Raw genomic sequence first — 20,653 nt, 5'->3', positions numbered from 1 at the left:
GCCCTCAGTCTCCTCCTGACCTCAGTCTTTCCCAGCATCAGCGCCTTTCCCAGTGAGTCTGGCTGTTTTGCATCAGAGGCCAAAGTATTGAAGTTTCAGTTTTAGCATCAGTCTTCCAATGAATATTCAGGATTGGTTTCCTTTAAGATTGACTGGTTTGATCTTCTTGCTGTCCAAGGGATTCTCAAAAGTCATCTCCAGCACCACAATTCAGAAGCTTTGGTGCTCAGCTTTCTTTCTTGTCCAGCTCTCACATCCGTATATGATTACTGGAAAAACCATAGCTTTAACTATACAGACCTTTGTCGGCAGAGTAACGTCTCTGCTTTTTAATATACTGTCTAGGTTCGTCATTGGAGAAGGAAATGGCAACCCACTCCAGTATTCTTGGCTGGAGAATCCCAGGGACGGGGGAGCCTGGTGGGCTGCTGTCTATGGGGTCGCACAGAGTTGGACACGACTGAAGCGACTTAGCAGCAGCAGCAGCAGCAGCAGATTCGTCATAGCTGTTCTTCCAAGGAGCAAGCGTCTTTTAATTTCATGGCTGCAGTCACCACCTACAGTGATTTTGGAGCCCAGGAAAATATAATCTGTCGCTGTTTGCTCTTTTTCCCCATCTATTTGCCATGAAGTGATGGGACCAGATGCCGTGATCTTAGTTTTTTAATGTTGAGTTTTAAGCCAACTTTTTCCACTGTCTTTCACTTTCATCAAGAGGCTCTTTAGTTCCTCTTCACTTTCTGCCACTGGGTGATGTTATGTGCATATCTGAGGTTATTGATATTTCTCCCAGCAATCTTGATTCCAGCTTGTGAGTCATTAAGCCAGGCATTTTGCATAATGTACTTGGCCTAGAAGTTAAATAAGCAAGGTGGTAGTGTACAGCCTTGACGTACTGCTTCCCCAGTTTTGAACCAGTCCATTGTTCCGTGTAGGATTCTAACTGTTGCTTCTTATCCTGTTTACAGGTTTTTCAGGAGAAAGATAAGGTGGTCTGGTATTTTCATCTCTTGAAGAATTTTTCAGTTTGTTGTGATTCACACAGTCAGAGGCTTTAGCAAAGTCAATAAAGCAGAAGTATATGATTTTTTTGAATTTCCTTGCTTTTTCTGTGATCCAGTAGGTGTTAGCAATTTGATCTCTGGTTCCTCTATCTTTTCTAAATCCAGCTGTACATCTAGAAGTTCAAAAGCCTAGTTTGAAGGATTTTGAGCATGATCTTGCACGTGTGAAATGAGTGCAATTGTACGGTAATTTGAACATTCTTTGGACTCGCCTTTCTTTGCGATTGGAATGAAAACTGATCATTTCCTGTCGTGTGACCACTGCTGAGTTTTCCAAATCTGGTGGCATATTGAGTGCAACACTTTAACAGCATCATCTTTTAGGATTTAAAATAACTCAGCTGGAATTCCATCACCTCTACTAGCTTTGTTCATAGTGATGCTTCCTAAGGCTGTGAAGACCCTTGTCTTCACAGTCCAGGATGTCTGGCTCTAGATGTGTGACCACACCGTCGTGGTTATCTGGGTCATTAAAACCTTTTTTGTACAGTTCTTCTGTGTATTCTTGCCACCTCTTCTTAATATCTTCTGCTTCTGTTAGGTCCATACCATTTCTGTCCTTTATTGAGCCCATGTTTGCATGAAATGTTCCTTTGGCATTTCTAATTTTCTTGAGCAGATCTCTAGTCTTTCCCATTCTATTGTTTTTCTCTATTTGCATTGATCACTGAGCAAAGCTTTCTTATCTCCCCTTGATATTTTCCTGAACTCTACATTTAGTTGGTTAAATCTTTCCTTTTCTCCTTTGCCTTTCGCTTCTCTTCTTTTCTCAGCTGTTTGTAAGACCTCCTCTGACAACCACTTTACCTTCTTGCATTTCTTTTTCTTAGGGAAGGTTTTGGTCACCACCTCCTGTACAATGTATGAACCACCATCCGTAGTTCTTCAGGCAGTCTGTCTACCAGATCGAATCTCTCAAATCTATTCGACATTTCCACCATATAATCATAAGGGATTTGATTTAGGTGATACCTGAATGGCCTAGTGGTTTACCCTACTTCAATTTGAGTCTGAATTTTGCAATAAGGAGCTGATGATCAGAGCACAGTCGGCTCCAGGTCTTGTTATTGTTGACTACGTAGGGGGTCTCCATCTTCAGCTGCAGTGGATGTAATCAGTCTGATTGCAATATTGACATCTGGTGATGTCCATGTGTAGAATCGTCTCTTGTGTTGTTGGAAGAGGGTTTTGCTATGACCAGTGTGTTCTCTGGGTAAAACTCTTATTAGCCATTCCCTTGCTTCAATTTGTATTCCAAGGCCAGATTTGCCTCTTTAGTCAGTTCAGTCACTCAATCGTGTCCGACTCTTGGCGACCCCATGAATCGCAGCACGCCAGGCCTCCCTGTCCATCACCAACTCCCGGAGTTCACTCAGACTCAAGTCCATCGAGTTGGTGATGCCATCCAGCCATCTCATCCTCTGTCGCCCCCTTCTCCTCCTACCCCCAACCCCTCCCAGCATCAGAGTCTCTTCCAGTGAGTCAACTCTTTGCATGAGGTGGCCAGAGTACTGGAGTTTCAGCTTTAGCATCATTCCTTCCAAAGAAATCCCAGGGCTTATCTCTTTCAGAATGGACTGGTTGGATCTCCTTGCAGTCTAAGGGACTCTCAAGAGTCTTCTCCATCACCACAGTTCAAAAGCATCAATGCTTCAGCACTCAGCCTTCTTCACCGTCCAACTCTCACATCCATACATGACCACTGGAAAAACCATAGCCCTGACTAGACGGACCTTTGTTGGCAAAGTAATGTCTCTGCTTTTGAATATGCTGTCTAGGTTGGTCATAACTTTCCTTCCAAGGAGTAAGCGTCTTTTAATTTCATGGCTGCAGTCACCATCTGCAGTGATTTTGGAGCCCAAAAAAATAAAGTCTGACACTATTTCTACTGTTTCCCCATCTATTTCCCATGAAGTGATGGGACCGGATGCCATGATCTTTGTTTTCTAAATGTTGAGCTTTAAACCAACTTTTTCACTCTCCTCTTTCACTTTCATCAGGGGCTTTTTAGTTCCTCTTCCCTTTCTGCCATAAGGGTGGTGTCATCTGCATATCTGAGGTGATTGATATTTCTCCTGGCAATCTTGATTCCAGCTTGTGTTTCTTCCAGCCCAGCGTTTCTCATGATGTACTCTGCATAGAAGTTAAATAAGCAGGGTGACAATATACAGCCTTGACGTACTCCTTTTCCTATTTGGAACCAGTCTGTTGTTCCATGTCCAGTTCTAACTGTTGCTTCCTGACCTGCATACAGATTTCTCAAGAGGCAGGTCAGGTGGTCTGGTATTCCCATCTCTTTCAGAATTTTCCACAGTTTATTGTGATCCACACAGTCAAAGGCTTTGACATAGTCAATAAAGCAGAAATAGATGTTTTTCTGGAACTCTCTCGCTTTTTCCACGATCCAGCGGATGTTGGCAATTTGATCTCTGGTTCCTCTGCCTTTTCTAAAACCAGCTTGAACATCAGGAAGTTCACGGTTCACGTATTGCTGAAGCCTGGCTTGGAGAATTTTGAGTATTATACTTTACTAGCGTGTGAGATGAGTGCAATTGTGCGGTAGTTTGAGCATTCTTTGGCATTGCCTTTCTTTGGGATTGGAATGAAAACTGACCTTTTCCAGTCCTGTGGCCACTGCTGAGTTTTCCAAATTTGCTGGCATATTGAGTGCAGCACTTTCACAGCATCATCTTTCAGGATTTGAAATAGCTCCACTGGAATTCCATCACCTCCACTAGCTTTGTTCGTAGTGATGCTTTCTAAGGCCCACCTGACTTCACATTCCAGGATGTCTGGCTCTAGGTCAGTGATCACACCGTCATGATTATCTGGATCGTGAAGATCTTTTTTGTACAGTTCTGTGTATTCTTGCCACCTCTTCTTAATATCTTCTGCTTCTGTTAGGTCCATACCATTTCTGTCCTTTATCGAGCCCATCTTTGCATGAAATGTTCCCTGGTATCTCTAATCTTTTTGAAGAGATCTTTAGTCTTTACCATTCTGTTGTTTTCCTCTATTTCTTTGCATTGATCGCTGAGGAAGGCTTTCTTATCTCTTCTTGCTATTCTTTGGAACTCTGCATTCAGATGCTTATATCTTTCCTGTTCTCCTTTGCTTTTCGCTTCTGTTCTTTTCACAGCTATTTGTAAGCCCTCCCCAGACAGCCATTTTGCTTTTTTGCATTTCTTTTCCATGGGGATGGTCTTGATCCCTGTCTCCTGTACAATGTCACGAACCTCATTCCATAGTTCATCAGGCACTCTATCAGATTTAGGCCCTTAAATCTGTTTCTTCCACTGTATAATCATAAGGGATTTGATTTAGGTCATACCTGAATGTGGTTTTCCCTAATTTCTTCAATTTAAGTCTAAATTTGGCAATAAGCAGCTTTTAGAAAGTTACCACAGTGCCTTTTGACTACCATTAACAGCTTCTTAGTAGTATCTAAAACCTAGTACATAATGCAGAATTTCTTGATTGTGTAGGAAAAAATGACACTTTTGCAGATGGCTTTTTTGAACCAAGACTTGAACAAGGTCCATCTATTGTATTAGGGTAATGTTTTTTAAGTCTCTGTGAACAGCCTTCCATTTAAGCAGTAACCGAAGGTGCTGTAGAATTTCCTACATTCTGGATTTGGCTGATTGCCTGCTTTTAATGTTGTTTCTTCTATCCTCAATTTTTTTCCCACTACAAATAAGTAGTAGTTAGACCTAGAGGCTTGATTAGATTTGGACTTGAGGCCGGGAGGTCAAGGAAGCGTCATAGGAAGTACTGGCTGCTTTCCTTTGCTTCACACAGAAAGCGCGTGATGTGTGAATGCCTCTCCCTTTTAGAGATGAGTTTGGTCAATGGGTCAAGTGCTGTAAGCCTGCTCAGTGTGTTTAAGTTTCCCCTTCCCCCAACCTTTCACGTAAATGATTTTTGAGAAGATGACATTTAACCCAGAGACTGGAAATTTTAGGATGAGTCAGTCTGGTACAGAACTCAGTGTTCAAAATGCAGGGACAATGTGTGCAAAGGCCCTGTTTTAGAAACACAAAAGATCAGTGTGGACAAGGTGCATGCAGTGTAGGGTAGAGCAGTGCAGGCTGCAAAGAGGAAAGGTGCTGTTTTTAAACAGTACCAAGCAGTGGAGTAGGGGCTGGCAGGGTAGGGTTGTTTGTTTTTTTAATCCTCTGGCTGTAGTGTGGAGTTTGAATTGAAGTGGGGTTAGAGACAGTTACGAATCTACTGCAGTGACACAGGCAAGAAGTAATATTTTTTGATGTGAGGAATTGGTCATGAAAATGAAGAGAAGGGGTGGTTTTAAAAGATTTTTAGGAGTCAAAATCCATAAAGTTTGATGTGATAATGGAGAAAGAGGGCGAGAGCAAGATGATGACTGAACTTTCTGTTTTGAGAAGTGAAAGTGAAAGTCACTCACTTTCTGACTTTTTGCCACCCCATGGACTATACAGTCCATGGAATTCTCCAGGCCTTTCCCGTATCCAGGGGATCTTCCCAACCCAGGGATCAAACCCAGGTCTCCTGCATTGCAGGCGGCTTCTTTATCAGCTGAGCCTCAAGGGAAGCCCCTGTTTTGAGAAACTGAATGTAAAAGGATAAGCTTTAATCTTGGACAAGTTATTTGACTTATTTAAGCCTCAGTTTTCTCTTTTAAGGAGCGAGTAACGTACCTAACTCTGTTGCACTCAAAAGAGATTCCAGGTGGGAAAGGAAGAAGATCCTGATTTAGGTTCAAAGCCCATCAGCTGAATTCATTTCTCATATATGTCCTTGAGTAGTGCCATTGCTCAAGGTATTTTCTGTCCTATTCTTTCCAGTATTCTCCCATTTAAATATCCTTCCACTGCTGTCTATTCCCTCTCATTCCTCCTCTGTGTAGTCAAAAGTAATTTCTCCTGCTCAGAACTACTCTGGCCCTTAAATCAGTATCTTTTTTTTTTTTTTTTACTGAGGCTCTGTTATAATTCATGATTTCAGTTAACTCATGTATGACAAACAATATGTAGTAAAAGCAAAATAATAGGAAGTGATAAATAATGAGATTTCATAATCAACTGTTACATGCTGTTATGGATCTAAGTACTTTGTAAACTCCAGTTTTGTTTTGGTTCTTTTTTTGAATAATAATTATTGAAGATATAACTGTGCAATATTGAGACATAGAACAAAATACAATCATTAGAGGACAGTTGCTCTACAAATCTACCATATGTCCTGTCCCTCCTGAACCCTCCTCCGTCTCCCTCTCCAGTATCTTTTTAATGGCACACTTTCTGCCAGATGTTAAACCCTTATTGAGGCTTAGATTCTTCAGGTCCTGTTCCTGCTAAGTTGCTGGACTAGCATGACTGCTGACTCCATTCTCCCAAGTTATCTCTAGAGACACTATAAAAGGAAAAGACTGAGAAACAAGTGGGTGATGTGGGCTTTTTTGAATTGCTGGGCAGGTGGGGGTGGGGGGTGGCTGGGTGTTTGGCCTTAGACAGGAGTCAGCCAGGCGTGGCTGTAGGAGAATAAAATCAGGGGAGAAGAGAGCTACTGGAATGCCCTAGTTTCTTCCCTGCCTCATTACCTTGGAATTACCTTTTTCCACACTTGGTGTGACTCAGCTCTGGTCTAGCTCTCCTCAGAAGTAAATCAGGGCATAACAGAAGTCTATACTTGGGAGGAGGGGTTGAGAAAAAAAAAAAAAGTGATGGCTGACTTTAGACAGTCCATTCTCTGTCCTTTACTTCCTTATTTCTTGTTGTTCAGTTGCCCAGTCCTATCTAACCCTTTGCAACCCCATAGACTGCAATACGCCAAGCCTCCCTGTCCTTCACCATCTCACAAAGTTTGCCCAAGTGCATGTCCATTGCATCAGTGATACCATCCAGCCATCTCATGCTCTGATGCCCTCTTCTCCTCCTGCCCTTAATCTTTCCCAGCATGAGGGACTTTTCCAGTGAGCCAGCTCTTTGCATCAGATCACCAAAATATTGGAGCTTTAGTTTTAGCGTCAGTCCTTCCAATGAATATTTAGGGTTGATTTCCCTTAAGATTGACTGGTTTGATCTTGCTGTCCAGGGGACTCTCAGGAGTCTTCTCCAGCACCACAGTTCAAAGGCATCAATCTTTGGCATTCTGCCTTCTTTACAGTCCAGCTCTCACAACTGTACACGACCACTGGGAAGACCACAGCCTTGACTGTGTGGACGTTTGTCGGCAGAGTAATGTCTCTGCTTTTCGACACACTCTCTAGGTTTGTCATAGCTTTATCGTCTTCGCATTTCATGGCTGCAGTCACCATCTGCAGTGATTTTGGAGCCCAAGAAGAGAAAATCTGTCACTACTTCCACCTTTTCCCTTCTATTTGCCATAAAGTTATGGGGCCAGACGTCATGATCTTAGTTTTTTTAATATTTAGTTTTAAGCTGGCTCTTTCACTCTCCTCCTTCACCCTCATCAAGAGGTTCTTTAGTGTCTCTTCACTTTCTGCCACTAGAGTGGTGTCATCTGCATATCTGAGGTGGTTTTTGTTTCTCCTGCCTATCTTGATCCCAGCTTGTAACTCTTCCAGCCTGGCATTTCTCATGATGTGCTCAGCATATAGGTTAAACAAATAGAGTGACAGCAGACAGCCCTGTTGTGCTCCCTTCTCAATCTTGAACCAATCAGTTGTTCCATAATGGGTTCTGTTACTTCTTGACTCTCATACAGGTTTCTCAGGAGACAGGTAAAATGCTCTGGTATTCCGATCTCTTTAAGAGTTTTCCACAGTTTGTTACAATGCACACAGTCAAAGGCTTTACTATAGTTGATGAAACAGAGGTAGATGTTTTTCTGGAATTCCCTTGCTTTCTCTTATGATCCAGCGAGTGTTGGCAATTTGATCTCTTGTTCCTCTTCCTTTTCTAAACCCAGCTTGGACATCTGGAAGTTCTTGGTTCGCATAATGCTGAAGCCTAGCATGCAAGATATTAAGTATGACTTTACTAGCATGGGAGATGAGTGTACTTGTCTGATGGTTAGCCATTCTTTAGTACTACCCTTGGGAATTGGGATGAGGATTGACCATTTCCAGTCCAGTGGCCACTGCTAAGTCTTCCAGATTTGCTGATGTATTGAATGCAGCACCGTGATGGCATTATCCTTTAGGATTTTGAATAGCTGTACTGGAATTCCATTGCATCCACTAGCTTAATTAACAGCAGTGCTTAATCCTTAGGTCTCCCCAAATCCTTATCATAATGCTGTATCTCTCTGGGGAACAAAAGATGAATCCTTAGTTGAGCAGTGATTGTACGGGGTGGAGAGTAATTGTGGTTTTCTGGTGCTTGGGATTTCCTGCTTTAGTGCTTATTTCCTACCTTACTCAGCTTACTGTGACCGATATCGAGTGGAATTTGGTCTTCTCTGTATTGCTTCACCTATTAGAATAGCTTCTGTCCTCTAGGGAAAAAGAACAGAATGTTGAAGAGCACAGGTATTTCAAGAGGAGGACAATGTATAGGCTTCTTGGAACAGAAATAATAGAAGAGATAGATCAAGGGTTTAAAGTTAGATAATCATTCTGAAAGAAAGAGGGATGATATTAGCAACTTGAAACAAGAATAAGCAGAGGCTGAGAGAACCAAGCAGCAATAGCAGGCTTAAAAATACAGTGGTTGAAACATTGAACAGCGCATCAAATGGGTGAAATAATGCAATGGATACAGTTGGACGAATTAGAATTCTAGAGTGAGGAAATATCCCAGAACAAAGGGGAAAAAGACAAATATATATATATATATATATATATATATATATATATATATATATATATAAATGAAAAGCTAAAAGATAAGGAGAATAGGTATAGAGATACATCTGAATAATAGGCCTCTTAGAGGAAAAAAGAAGGCAATGGCAGTCCACTCCAGTAGTCTTGCCTGGGACGGAGGAGCCTAGTGGGCTGCCATCTGTGAGGTCGCACAGAGTCAGACACGACTGACGTGACTTAGCAGCAGAGAAAAAAAAACGAAATGGAGGAAGTACTGAAGAAATAATGGAAAAATAGCTCTCTTAAAATTACAAAGGGAAAACAAAGTCCCTGGATGGAAAGGTTTCTTGGAGTGGTAAATATGAGAGGTCCAGGTTAAAAAGACTTACAATAGGACTTCGCTGGTGATCCAGTGCTTTAAGAATCTGCTTGCCAATGCAGGGGACCCGGGCTCAACCCCAGGTCCTAGAAGTTTCCACATGCGGCAGGGCAACTAAACATGTGCACCAGAACTGCTGAGCCCACGCTCTAGAGCCCGAGAGCCGCAACTGCTGAAGCCTGCACGCCTAGAGCCTGTGCTCTGCAACAAGAGAAGCCACTGCAATGAGAAGAGAAATGGGCATCGCAACAAAGAAGAGAAAGCCCATGCACAGCACAGAAGACACAGTGTGGCCCAGAAAGTAAAGTAAATAGTTTTTTAAAAGCTCTTCCAGTAGATGAAGTGAAATTGGTAGAACTACCCTGGGATCAGTGGACAAATTCACCATCATGGTGAGAGATTTCATTTTGTCCCTTAATTGTAGGTCAAACCTAGACAGTGTGTTAAAAAGCAGACACATTACCTTGCCAACAAAGGTCCGTATACTCAAGGCTATCTATGGTCTTTCCAGTAGTCATGGACGAATGATTGAGTGCTGAAGAATTGATGCTTCTGAACTGTGGTGCTGGAGAAGACTCTTGAGACTCCCTTGGACAGCAAGGAGATCAAACCAGTCAATCCTAAAGGAAATCAACCCTGAATATTCATTGGTGCTGAAGCTGAAGGTCCATTACTTTGGTCCCGTGATGTGAAGAGCCAACTCATGGGAAAAGACCCTGATGCTGGGAAGGAGGGAGGGGAAGGGGATGACAGAGGATGAGATGGTTGGATGGCATCACTGACTCAATGGACATGAGTTTGAGCAAGCTCCAGGAGACGGTGAAGGACAGGGAAGCCTGTCATGCTGCGGTTTATGAGGTTACAAAGAGTTAGAGACAACTTAGTGACTGAACAACAACACAGTGTCTAATTTATGATATCAGGAAATAACGATAAAATTTTTTAAGTTGGAGAGGTAATAAGATATAGTAAACTATCACAAATGGAAAGAAGGATGCATCTGTACACTGAATAAAGGTTAAAAGAATACTGTCAACTGTATGCCATCAATTTTGAAGATTTAGACAATGGAAGAAGAAAAAAGCTTGAATAATATTTATTAAGCTCAAGCAGCGATTAGAAGTTTTCCCAGAAAGGAAACACTGGGTTTTATAAGTTTTGTAGGTGAGGCTTTCAAAGACTAGAACATCCGAGTTTTGTAGAATTATTTTTCTAGACTGTAGACAAATAGTGACTAAACAATTTATTCTGTTAGGCCAGCTAACCCTGACATTCAAATAAGACAGAAACTTGACAGTGGGAAACAGATTTATTACATAGAGACTTTATAACCTGTCCAAAGTATTAGGGAATCAAAGCCAGTAGTACACAAAAAGAATAATATCCAAAACCAAGTTGGATTTATCTCAAATGAGCAGGAATTTAATATTAGAAAATCCATAAATTCAAAATTTTATCACATTAATAAAAGATGAAAAAAATTATGATCATTTCAATAGGTAAAGAAAAAGCATTTTCTAAATCACTCTTCTGTGATACATTTTTAAAAAAAATTTTAATGAAGTATAGTTGATTTACAATGTCGTGTTTCAGTTATCCAACACAGTGATTCAGTTTTACATATATATATAAATATAGATAGATACACACACACACACACACATATTCTTTTTCAAATTCCTTTCCCTCACGGGTAATTACAAAATACTGAGTATGGTTATATGTAGGTTCTTGTTGATTATCCGTTTTGTATACAGTAGCATATTTGTCCTTGATATATTCTTCGGTCCAGTTGCTCAGTCGTGTCCGACTCTCTGCAACCCCATGGACTGCAGCATGCCAAGCTTCCCTGTCCATCACTGGAGCTGGCTCAAACTTATATCCATTGAGTTGGTGATGCCATCCAACCATCTCACCCTCTGTCGTCTTTTTCTGCTTTCGATCTTGCCCAGCATCAGACTCTCTTCTAATGATCAGTTCTTTGCATCAAGTGACCAGAGTATTGGAGCTTCAGCTTTAGCATCAGTCCTTCCAATGAATATTCAGGCCTGATTTCCTTTAGAATGGACTGGTTGAATCTCCTTGCAGTCCAGAGGACTCTCAAGAGTCTTCTACAACATCACAGTTCAAAAACATCTTCCACACTTAGCTTTCTTTATGGTCCCACTCTCACATTTTTCCATGAGTACAGGGAAAAAACAGCTTTGACTAGATGGACCTTTGTTGGCAAAGTAATGTCTCTGCTTTTGAATATGCTATCTAGGTTAGTCATAGCTTTTCTTCCAGGGAGCAAGCGTCTTTTAACTTCATGGCTGCAATCACAATCTGCAGTGATTTTGGAGCCCAAGAAAATGAAGTGTGTCACTGTGTCTATTGTTTCCCCATCAGTTTGCCATGAAGTGATGGGACCAGATGCCATGATCTTAGTTTTTTTATTTTTTTATTTTATTTATTTATTTATTTTATCTTAGTTTTTTTAATGTTGTGTTTTAAGCCAGGTTTTTCCCCTCTCCTCTTTAACTTTCATCAAGCAGTTGTTCAATTGCTCTTCACTTTCTGTCATCATCTGCATATCTGAGGTTATTGATATTTCTCCCAGCAATCTTGATTCAATGAGGAAGAAAAGGAACCCTCTGAAGCCAGTAAGGTATAACTATTAGAAAAAAATAGAGAAAACATGCTATATAGGTAAGCATTAGAAACACTCCCTTTAAAATCAGAGACAGAGATGCTTGATCCAATGCGTGTATTCAATATTGTATTGACAGTCCTAAGCAGTAATGTAAGACAAGCAGAAGAAATTAGAGGCACAGAATTGGAAAGGAGGGAATGAAATTTTTATCCGCAGGTGATATGGTCATTTACATAGAAAACAGAAGGATCTATAGACAAAATTATGAGTTTAGCAAGGTGACTGGATATGTTTACTGAAAGTCATTTTTATTTCTGTATATATGCAAAACCCACTAAAAACAGTGAACGAGAAGGCATCACAGTAGTATAAGAATATCAACTTAAGAAATCAGCTTAAAACAAATATGCTAGACCTCTAAAGGGAAAGTTGAAGACTTAATAGATATTAAATAAAACCTTAATAAATATAGGAATATGTCATGTTAATGATTGGAAAACAATTTGAGCAGGGATTTTCATGGAGCTTGATGATACTAAATTTTGTATGGAAGAGTTAAGGGCCAAGAATAGCTTGTCACTTCTAAAAAGGAGTGGCTGGGGACTTGCCCTGTAGGATAACAAGACTCATGATAAGATGTAAGGATTAGATGTGGAGTTGTATAGACAGAAAGATCATCTAGCAGACTAGAATAGAGAACTTGTGAACACCAGTACGTGTTGCTACATAACAAAGGTGGCTGTCAGTCAAGAAAGTATTCAGCAGATAGAACAGGAAAAAAAATGGCCATCCATATGTTGGTGAAAATGAGACCTTGAAGAGGCAGAGACCATTGACTAAAAAAGAGAATATTGATAAATATAAATTTGAGTTCATTAAAATTAAGTTTTTGCCCATAAAAGTTTTTTTCCCACCTAGAAAATGGAAAGGACGTTAAAATCAGGAGAAGATATTTGCAGGACATTATATTGACAAAGGGTTAATATTAAAAATATACAAAGAACTATTGCAAATTGATTGACAAAAAATCAATTAGAAAAGTGTATAAAAGAACATTTCACAAAAGAGGAAATATACATGGCTGATAAATATGTGGAGATAACATCATTAGTGATCAGGTAACTAACTATATACCAAACACATACCTATTTGGGAAAATTCCTGGAATTACATATAATGTACTTCTTTTTTGTAAGTTGAAAGCAACCAAACTAAAAATATGTATTTTTTTAGGATTCCATTTTGATGCAGTGAAGTGCTTAAAAAGAAAGAAGAGAAAATCGAAACAGGATTCAGAATGATTGTTTGGAGGAGGCAGGGGATGGTAGGAGAGAACCTTATGGTTAAATGTAGATTGTTGTCAGTCACAGTTTGTGGATGTTTATTGAATTATTTAAATAATCAGGTAAAAGTGGGTCAGGGCCTTTCTATGTGGTCTCCAGTAGGATAGCCAGTGGGGAGATGTGGTTCATTGGGGGCCATTTTTGGAAACCATCCAAACTATTACTAATATTTATATTCACCATCCTGTTCTACTGTGTATATAATTGACAGTTTAGGCACTGGGGATATATTAGTGAACAAATAAGTATACATTCCTTCCCACTTAGAGCTTATGTCTTACATGATAAAAATTAAACTATATAATAGGTTGATAACAAGGACAGTGAAGAAGAGAGGAATAAATCAGGGAAGGAGATAGGGAATACTGGGAGGTTGGGAGTTGCAGTTTCAAAAATGTATTGTCTTTAGAAGGCCTCAATGATAAACTGACATTTAAGCAGAGACAAAAGGAACAGGTTTAGGAGCCAGAGGGGCAAGGGTGGAGCAAGGAAACCTTTAGGAACTAAGGCAGTTCAGAGATGGGCAGTTTGGTTCAGTTCAGTCCCTCAGTCGTGTCCGACTGTTTGCGACCCCGTGAATCGCAGCACGCCAGGCCTCCCTGTCCATCACCATCTCCTGGAGTTCACCCAGACTCGCGTCCATCGAGTCAGTGATGCCATCCAGCCATCTCATCCTCTGTCGTCCCCTTCTCCTGCCCCCAATCCCTCCCAGCATCAGAGTCTTTTCCAATGAGTCAGCTCTTCGCATGAGGTGGCCAAAGTACTGGAGTTTCAGCTTCAGCATCATTCCCTCCAAAGAAGTCCCTGGGCTGATCTCCTTCAGAAAGGACTGGTTGGATCTCCTTGCAGTCCAAGGGACTCTCAAGAGTCTTCTCCAACACCACAGTTCCAAAGCATCAATTCCTCGGTGCTCAGCCTTCGTCACAGTCCAATTCTCACATCCATACGTGACCACAGGAAAAACCATAGCCCTGACTAGACGGACCTTTGTTGGCAAAGTAATGTCTCTGCTTTTGAATATGCTGTCTAGGTTGGTCATAACTTTCCTTCCAAGGAGTAAGCGTCTTTTAATTTCATGACTGTAGTCACCATCTGCAGTGATTTTGGAGCCCAAAAAAATAAAATCTGACACTGTTTCCACTGTTTCCCCATCTATTTCCCATGAAGTGATGGGACCGGATGCCATGATCTTCGTTTTCTGAATGTTGAGCTTTAAACCAACTTTTTCACTCTCCTCTTTCACCTTCATCAGGGGCTTTTTAGTTCCTCTTCCCTTTCTGCCATAAGGGTGGTGTCATCTGCATATCTGAGGTGATTGATATTTCTCCTGGCAATCTTGATTCCAGCTTGTGTTTCTTCCACCCCAGCGTTTCTCATGATGTACTCTGCATAGAAGTTAAATAAGCAGGGTGACAATATACAGCCTTGATGTACTCCTTTTCCTGTTTGGAACCAGTCTGTTGTTCCATGTCCAGTTCTAACTGTTGCTTCCTGACCTGCATACAGATTTCTCAAGAGGCAGGTCAGGTGGTCTGGTATTCCCATCTCTTTCAGAATTTTCCACAGTTTGTTGTGATGCATACAGTCAAAGGCTTTGGCATAGTCAATAAAGCAGAAATAGATGTTTTTCTGGAACTCTCTCGCTTTTTCCACGATCCAGCGGATGTTGGCAATTTGATCTCTGGTTCCTCTGCCTTTTCTAAAACCAGCTTGAACATCAGGAAGTTCACAGTACATGTAATTGCTGAAGCCTGGCTTGGAGAATTTTGAGCGTTACTTTACTAGCAGGTGAGATGAGTGCAATTGTGCGGTAGTTTGAGCATTCTTTGGCATTGCCTTTCTTTGGGATTGGAATGAAAACTGACCTTTTCCAGTCCTGTGGCCACTGCTGAGTTTTCCAAATTTGCTGGCATATTGAGTGCAGCACTTTCACAGCATCATCTTTCAGGATTTGAAATAGCTCCACTGGAATTCCATCACCTCCACTAGCTTTGTTCGTAGTGATGCTTTCTAAGGCCCACTTGACTTCACATTCCAGGATGTCTGGCTCTAGGTCAGTGATCACATCATCATGATTATCTTCGTCATGAGGATCTTTTTTGTAGAGTTCTTCTGTGTATTCTTGCCACCTCTTAATATCTTCTGCTTCCGTTAAGTCCATACCATTTCTGTCCTTTATCGAGCCCATCTTTGCATGAAATGTTCCCTGGTATCTTTAATCTCCTTGAAAAGATCTCTAGTCTTTCCTGTTCTGTTGTTTTCCTCTATTTCTTTGCACTGATCGCTGAGGAAGGCTTTCTTAATATAGTAATAATGGAAGTAGTGGCATGTTTTATTTTGAAGATACACCTTCCGATTTGTGAAGGGTGAGAGAAAAAAGGAATCACGGATAGCTTCCAGGTCCCTGACCTGCGTAAGTGCAGCCATTGGAGACTAGGACTAGTAGGTTCAGGGAGATGAGGGTTTTTTTTTTAATAGCTTTGAAATGCCACTTAAAAACTAGCTGTTTTAGGGCTTCCCTGGTAGTCCATAGGTTACAAGCCTGCCTTACAGTGCAGGAACACTGGCTTGATCCCTGGTCCAGGAAAATCCCACATGTTCGAGGACAGCTAAGACCATGGTGCCACAACTACTGAGCCCACACACCGCAGCTGCTGAGACCTGTGTGCCCTGGAGCCTGTGCCCTGCAACAAGAGAAGCCCTCACACTCCAACTGGAGAGCCCTCGAGCAACAATGGAGAGCCAGCGCAGCCATAAATTCATGAAGAAAAAAAAACTAGCTGCTTTAAAATGACAAGTTATGTACCGTTTGACTTCCATTTTATAACAAGGGAAGCTGATAGAGGGTTGAATTTAATTAATTTAGGATAGCACTAAAAAAATATTTAGTTTTGACTGCATTGGATCTTAGTTGTAGAGTCTTAGAATGTGTCGTGGGCTCTTTGTTGCGATGCGCAGGCTTGTGGTGGCTGGGCTCCAGAGCCCCACACCGTGAGGGATCTTAGTTCCCTGACCTGGGATCAAACCTGTGTCCCCTGTGTTGGAAGGCAGGTTCTTAACCTCTGGACCACCAGGGAAGTCCTGAGGGTTGAATTTATACTTTGTTGTCTTTAATAAGTCTTGTCAGAAGAGTGAGGAGTCTTGTTACCTGCAAGCCGGACTCTGTTGATTTTATTTTATTTATAAATTTCGCTGACTTTTATCAGCTTTTTACTAGAAAAAGTTCTGAGGGTAAACACAAGTTTATTTAAAATTTTTTTCTTTCTCTAGTTTTTTTTTTTAATAGAAATCTATTTAATTTTGACTGTGGTAGGTCTTGGTTGCTGCATGCAGGCTTTCTCCAGTTGGGGCAGGTGGGAGTGGCCCTTTGTTCGGTGTGTGGTGGCTTCTCTCGTCGTCACGGGCTCTAGGCCTGCAGGCTTTAAGTAGTTGCAGCGCGGGCTCGGTCGTTGTTGTGCATGGGCTTGGTTGCTCTGTGGCACGTGGGATCTTCCTTGACCGGAAATTGAACCAGTGTTCCCTGTATTGCAAGCTGGATTCTTAACCACTGGACCATCAGGGAAACCCCTGTAGGGTTTTTGTTTTGTTTTGTTTTAAAGGACAAGAGATAAAAGGTGAAAAATAATTAAACCTTACTTGTATTTCAATTCCTGTATCTCTCCTTTGATGTTGTATGTCCAGCTCTGTGTAACCCATTTTATGGGTATTCAGTTGCTATATACTCTTCGGGCTTGGCACATTTTAAAAGCTGTTTTAACTGATACTGAATATTTTGACTTTCACTTTTCCTGTGGTCTCTTGCCAAGACATGTTTCAACATGTTGCAGAGGTTTTCCTAGGCCTGCTCTTGGAATCTTAACCCTGTTACTTAATCTTGGTAATTCCCTCAGCCCTGCATCTGTCTCCTAGGGGGTGCTCTTGAGCACTGTCCAAAAGAGGAGGCGATACTAGAGAACTATGTGATCTACAGGGGAGGTAATGATTGTAAGTTTCACTTTCAGCTAAAATAGTGTACTCATCATCATCAGTGTAGAGGTTGGAACATGCCTGAACTGATTTCTCTTGCAGACTTCACTCGAGGGAAGTATAGATGGTTTTTACTCTTAATTATGTTCTTCCGTTTTTTGCAGAATCAACTGGAAAGTGATCAGAAGAACCGCAGCAAGGGTATATTGCACTTGCGTAGGGTGCTCTGATATATGTGTCTTTTTTTACTTCTGCTTGCTGCTTTTCTTTTTGGTGTATCCTAAAGAGAATTTTCTACTTTAGAAGATATTTTATAATTTTTTTTCCGTTTAAACTTAACAGCAGACTTCACGTCACTTCACTGCCAAAATGACATCGTTTTCCACCTCTGCCCCATGTTCAGCATCTGACAGTGCTCGCAGGATCTCTCCAGAACAAACCAATCAGGTAAATTATTTTTAGGCATTCCTGTTTTTCTTCAAGTTTTTGAATAGATAGGGGCATGTAGCTGACTTCACTGACTAGGATTTTATGTAGAGCAGAAAAGATTACTTTTTAAATGTCATAAATAGCATCAGTGCTCATAAATTTGAATTGATCATCTGTTAAATAAATATTTAAAGGTTACAGATTGCTCAAAATGGCACATTTTAAACACCACCCTGCTTTAGGATATGACTGGCTAGTGGAGAATTTGGGGCCAAGTTATATATTTGTCTTCTTTCTCACTTCATTGTAGCTAGTTTGTTTTCTTTAAAAATCAGTTTTAAATTGTAATTATAGCAAGTGTATTCTTATAAAAAAATTCAATTTATCACATTTTATCTGTAGAGATTCCTGTGACCATCTCCTCCTTTCTTCCCTCAAAGTTCTCGCCCCCTAAGATAACACTGTTACCAATTTGGTGTGTCGTGTTCCAGATTTTTTCCTTTAACATGGAAATAAAAAATTTTGTTTAGTATTTGATATGTATTGCACCATATATAGTATTATGTACCTTAGTTTATGATAAAGCTGGAATTTGGATTTGATAAGGGAAAATGTGGCTTATGTAATAAAGGGCTTTTTCTTAATTGGCCATCTCTAGACGGAAACAAAGGAAGACCTCAAACCTTAAACAAAAAAGAGATAGATTTAATGTAAAAAGTGAAATGATAAAAAATATTAGAAGGACATTTAGGAGATGTTGTAAAACTTTAGAATAAGAGCAACTTTAAGACAAAACCTAAGAGGCTGTAAGAGGAAGAAAGAAACAAATTTAATCATATAAATTGAAAAAAATTAAATTGTTTGACTAAAGATATACTCCACAATCAGACTCAGGAGATGGCAGAGTCACTATTCCTTATATGTGTATACCACACCCTGTCCATTCATCTGTCAGTGGTATTTAGGTTGTTTCCATATTTTGGCTATTACGAATAATGCTGCTATGAATAGTGGTGTACAGATATTTACTTGAGTCCCTGCTTTCAGTTCTTTTGGATTTATACCTAGAAGTGGAACTGCTGGGTCATACGGTAATTCTATGTTTAACTTCTTGAGTAACTGCCAAACTGTTTTTCACAGTTGCTGCACCATTTTACATTCCCATTAGCAGTGCATAAGGGTTCCAGTTTCTTTATATCCTCTCCAACACTTTGTTATAGCCATCCTAGTGGATATGAACATGCTGTCTTTTGAAAATGTGATTTTTCAGAAAATCAGCAAGTAATAGTCTGATCATCCGTAGTTACTAGATGCTAAATGTCTACCAGGGTTTGTTTGAAAAAAAAAGTTTAAGGTTTGTTTTTCCCTTGGATTTCAGAGACCACTCTGATTGAAATGTAAATAGCAAGTTTATTCTATGTTTATATCAGGTACGACCAAAACTGCCTCTTTTGAAGATTTTGCAAGCAGCAGGTGCACAAGGTGAAATGTTCACTGTTAAAGAGGTAAGCTGGGACTCCCCTAGTGGCCCAGGGGTTAAGACTTTGGCTTCCGGTGCGGAGGGTGTGGGCTCAGTCCCTGGTCACATACTCTTCTGAGGACGTGAGTTATTTAAAATACTTAGCATTTAAATAACTTTTTTAAAAACAAAAACAAATTAAATTCTTTTAAGTGGAAAAAACTCTATTAAAACAGTCTCTTTGAACTGCTTGGATTTAGTAGGGTAAATATCTAACCCTTCTTAAACAGAGGGAAGGAACAAAATTATCAAGCTTCTTTTGACTTTTCATAAAAGCTTATCAGGGCTTTCCAGGTGGTACAGTGGGAAAGAATCTGCCTGCTAGTGCAGGAGACACAAGAGATATGGGTTCGATCCCTGGGCTGGGAAGATCCCCTGGGGAGGAAATGGCAACCCACTCCAATATTCTTGCCTGGAGAATTCTGTGGACAGAGGAGCCTGGCGGGCTACAGTCGATGGAGTTGCAAAGAGATGGACACAACTGAGCGCACGCACAGCAGCCGACACCTGTTAGCAGTGCTGTATGCCTGAGTCACTCTACCGCTTTAGGAAACAAATCTGGAGGCGTTTCAGATTTTCTAGAATACTCATATTTCCGTTGTCATTTTAAATTAAGTGTATCATTTTGGACTTTATGTTTAAAATTCTGATAAAACTTTTGCAAACTCTTATTAAAATGTGGATTTTTATATCAATTAAGTTGTAATAATGCATTATGCAGTCTCCTTCGGTAGCATGGCAGTTTGCCTGAGTTAAGACAGAATTAAGTATATATTGTTTCGGGAAACTGTTTTATGGGGGAAAAGTTGGACAGTTTACACAATAAGCTCTTTATTATGAATCTTGACACTGTTTGGTACATAGAGAGGAATTTTCTCATTTTTATTTTTAAATATTGGTTATCATATGTGCATTGAGGCAGTATTGTATAATGAGAATGGTAGTATGTACAAATTCAGAGTAGTGTATTTAAAGATCTTATTTTGTATACTTAGAGTGGATTTATTTTTTTCTGGAAGTTGGATAGACATAAATGTAAAACTTCCTTTTCCTTACGGTAGACGTTCTTTCTCATCTTACTTTTCTCTAGATATTCAATTAGATATGAGAGCTCTGTTAATACCGGGACACATTGCCTGGGATGGAGGACAGCCTGAGAGCATCGTAATTCCTGTATAATAGAAACAGTGTAGGGAAAAGTTTTGTGCAAATATCTAATAATTCTTGGGAAGTCAGGGACTAAAGATAAAAATTGCTGCTTTGATCTGTTTTGTGGTCTGTGATAAAATTCTTACTGTCATCAAGTGAACTTAACTATTAAGCAATTGAAAAAAAAAGGACTTTTCAGGTGGAGCAGTGGTAAAGAATCTGCCTGCCATTGCAGGAGGTGCAAGAGATTCTGGTTCGATCCCTGGGTCGGGAAGATCCCCTGGAGTAGGAAATTACAACCCACTCCAATATTCTTGCCTGGAGAATTCTATGGACAGAGGGACCTAGTAGGCTCTAGTCCATGGGATCTCAAAGGGTCGGACACAACTGAGCACACGCTCACACACACACTACCCACACAC

The 20,653-nt window shown here is 40.5% G+C and overlaps 1 protein-coding gene across 6 annotated transcripts in view; it reads left to right on the top strand.

Annotated features, from left to right (window-relative positions):
- MDM4 (MDM4 regulator of p53) overlaps positions 1-20,653 on the top strand; it is a 41,715-nt gene that overhangs the window by 4,750 nt on the left and 16,312 nt on the right. For 4 of the 6 annotated variants that reach the window (XM_086345667.1, XM_086345668.1, XM_086345665.1 and 1 more), the window contains exons 2-3: positions 17,477-17,581; positions 18,994-19,068. In XM_086345667.1, the coding sequence (XP_086201793.1) occupies positions 17,504-17,581; positions 18,994-19,068 (153 nt within the window). In that variant the 5' untranslated portion in view covers positions 17,477-17,503. The remainder of the gene's footprint in view (positions 1-17,476; positions 17,582-18,993; positions 19,069-20,653) is intronic. The other 2 variants (XM_086345666.1, XM_086345670.1) reach the window with 1 other exon arrangement.

This window comes from Bos grunniens, chromosome 16, assembly GCF_055505025.1.
Source record: "Bos grunniens cultivar Pamir isolate PY7600 chromosome 16, Bosgru_T2T1.0, whole genome shotgun sequence".
Lineage (NCBI taxonomy): Eukaryota > Metazoa > Chordata > Mammalia > Artiodactyla > Bovidae > Bos > Bos grunniens.
The sequence above is the reverse complement of the archived record's forward strand: the minus strand, read 5'-3'. Positions and strand labels throughout refer to the sequence as shown.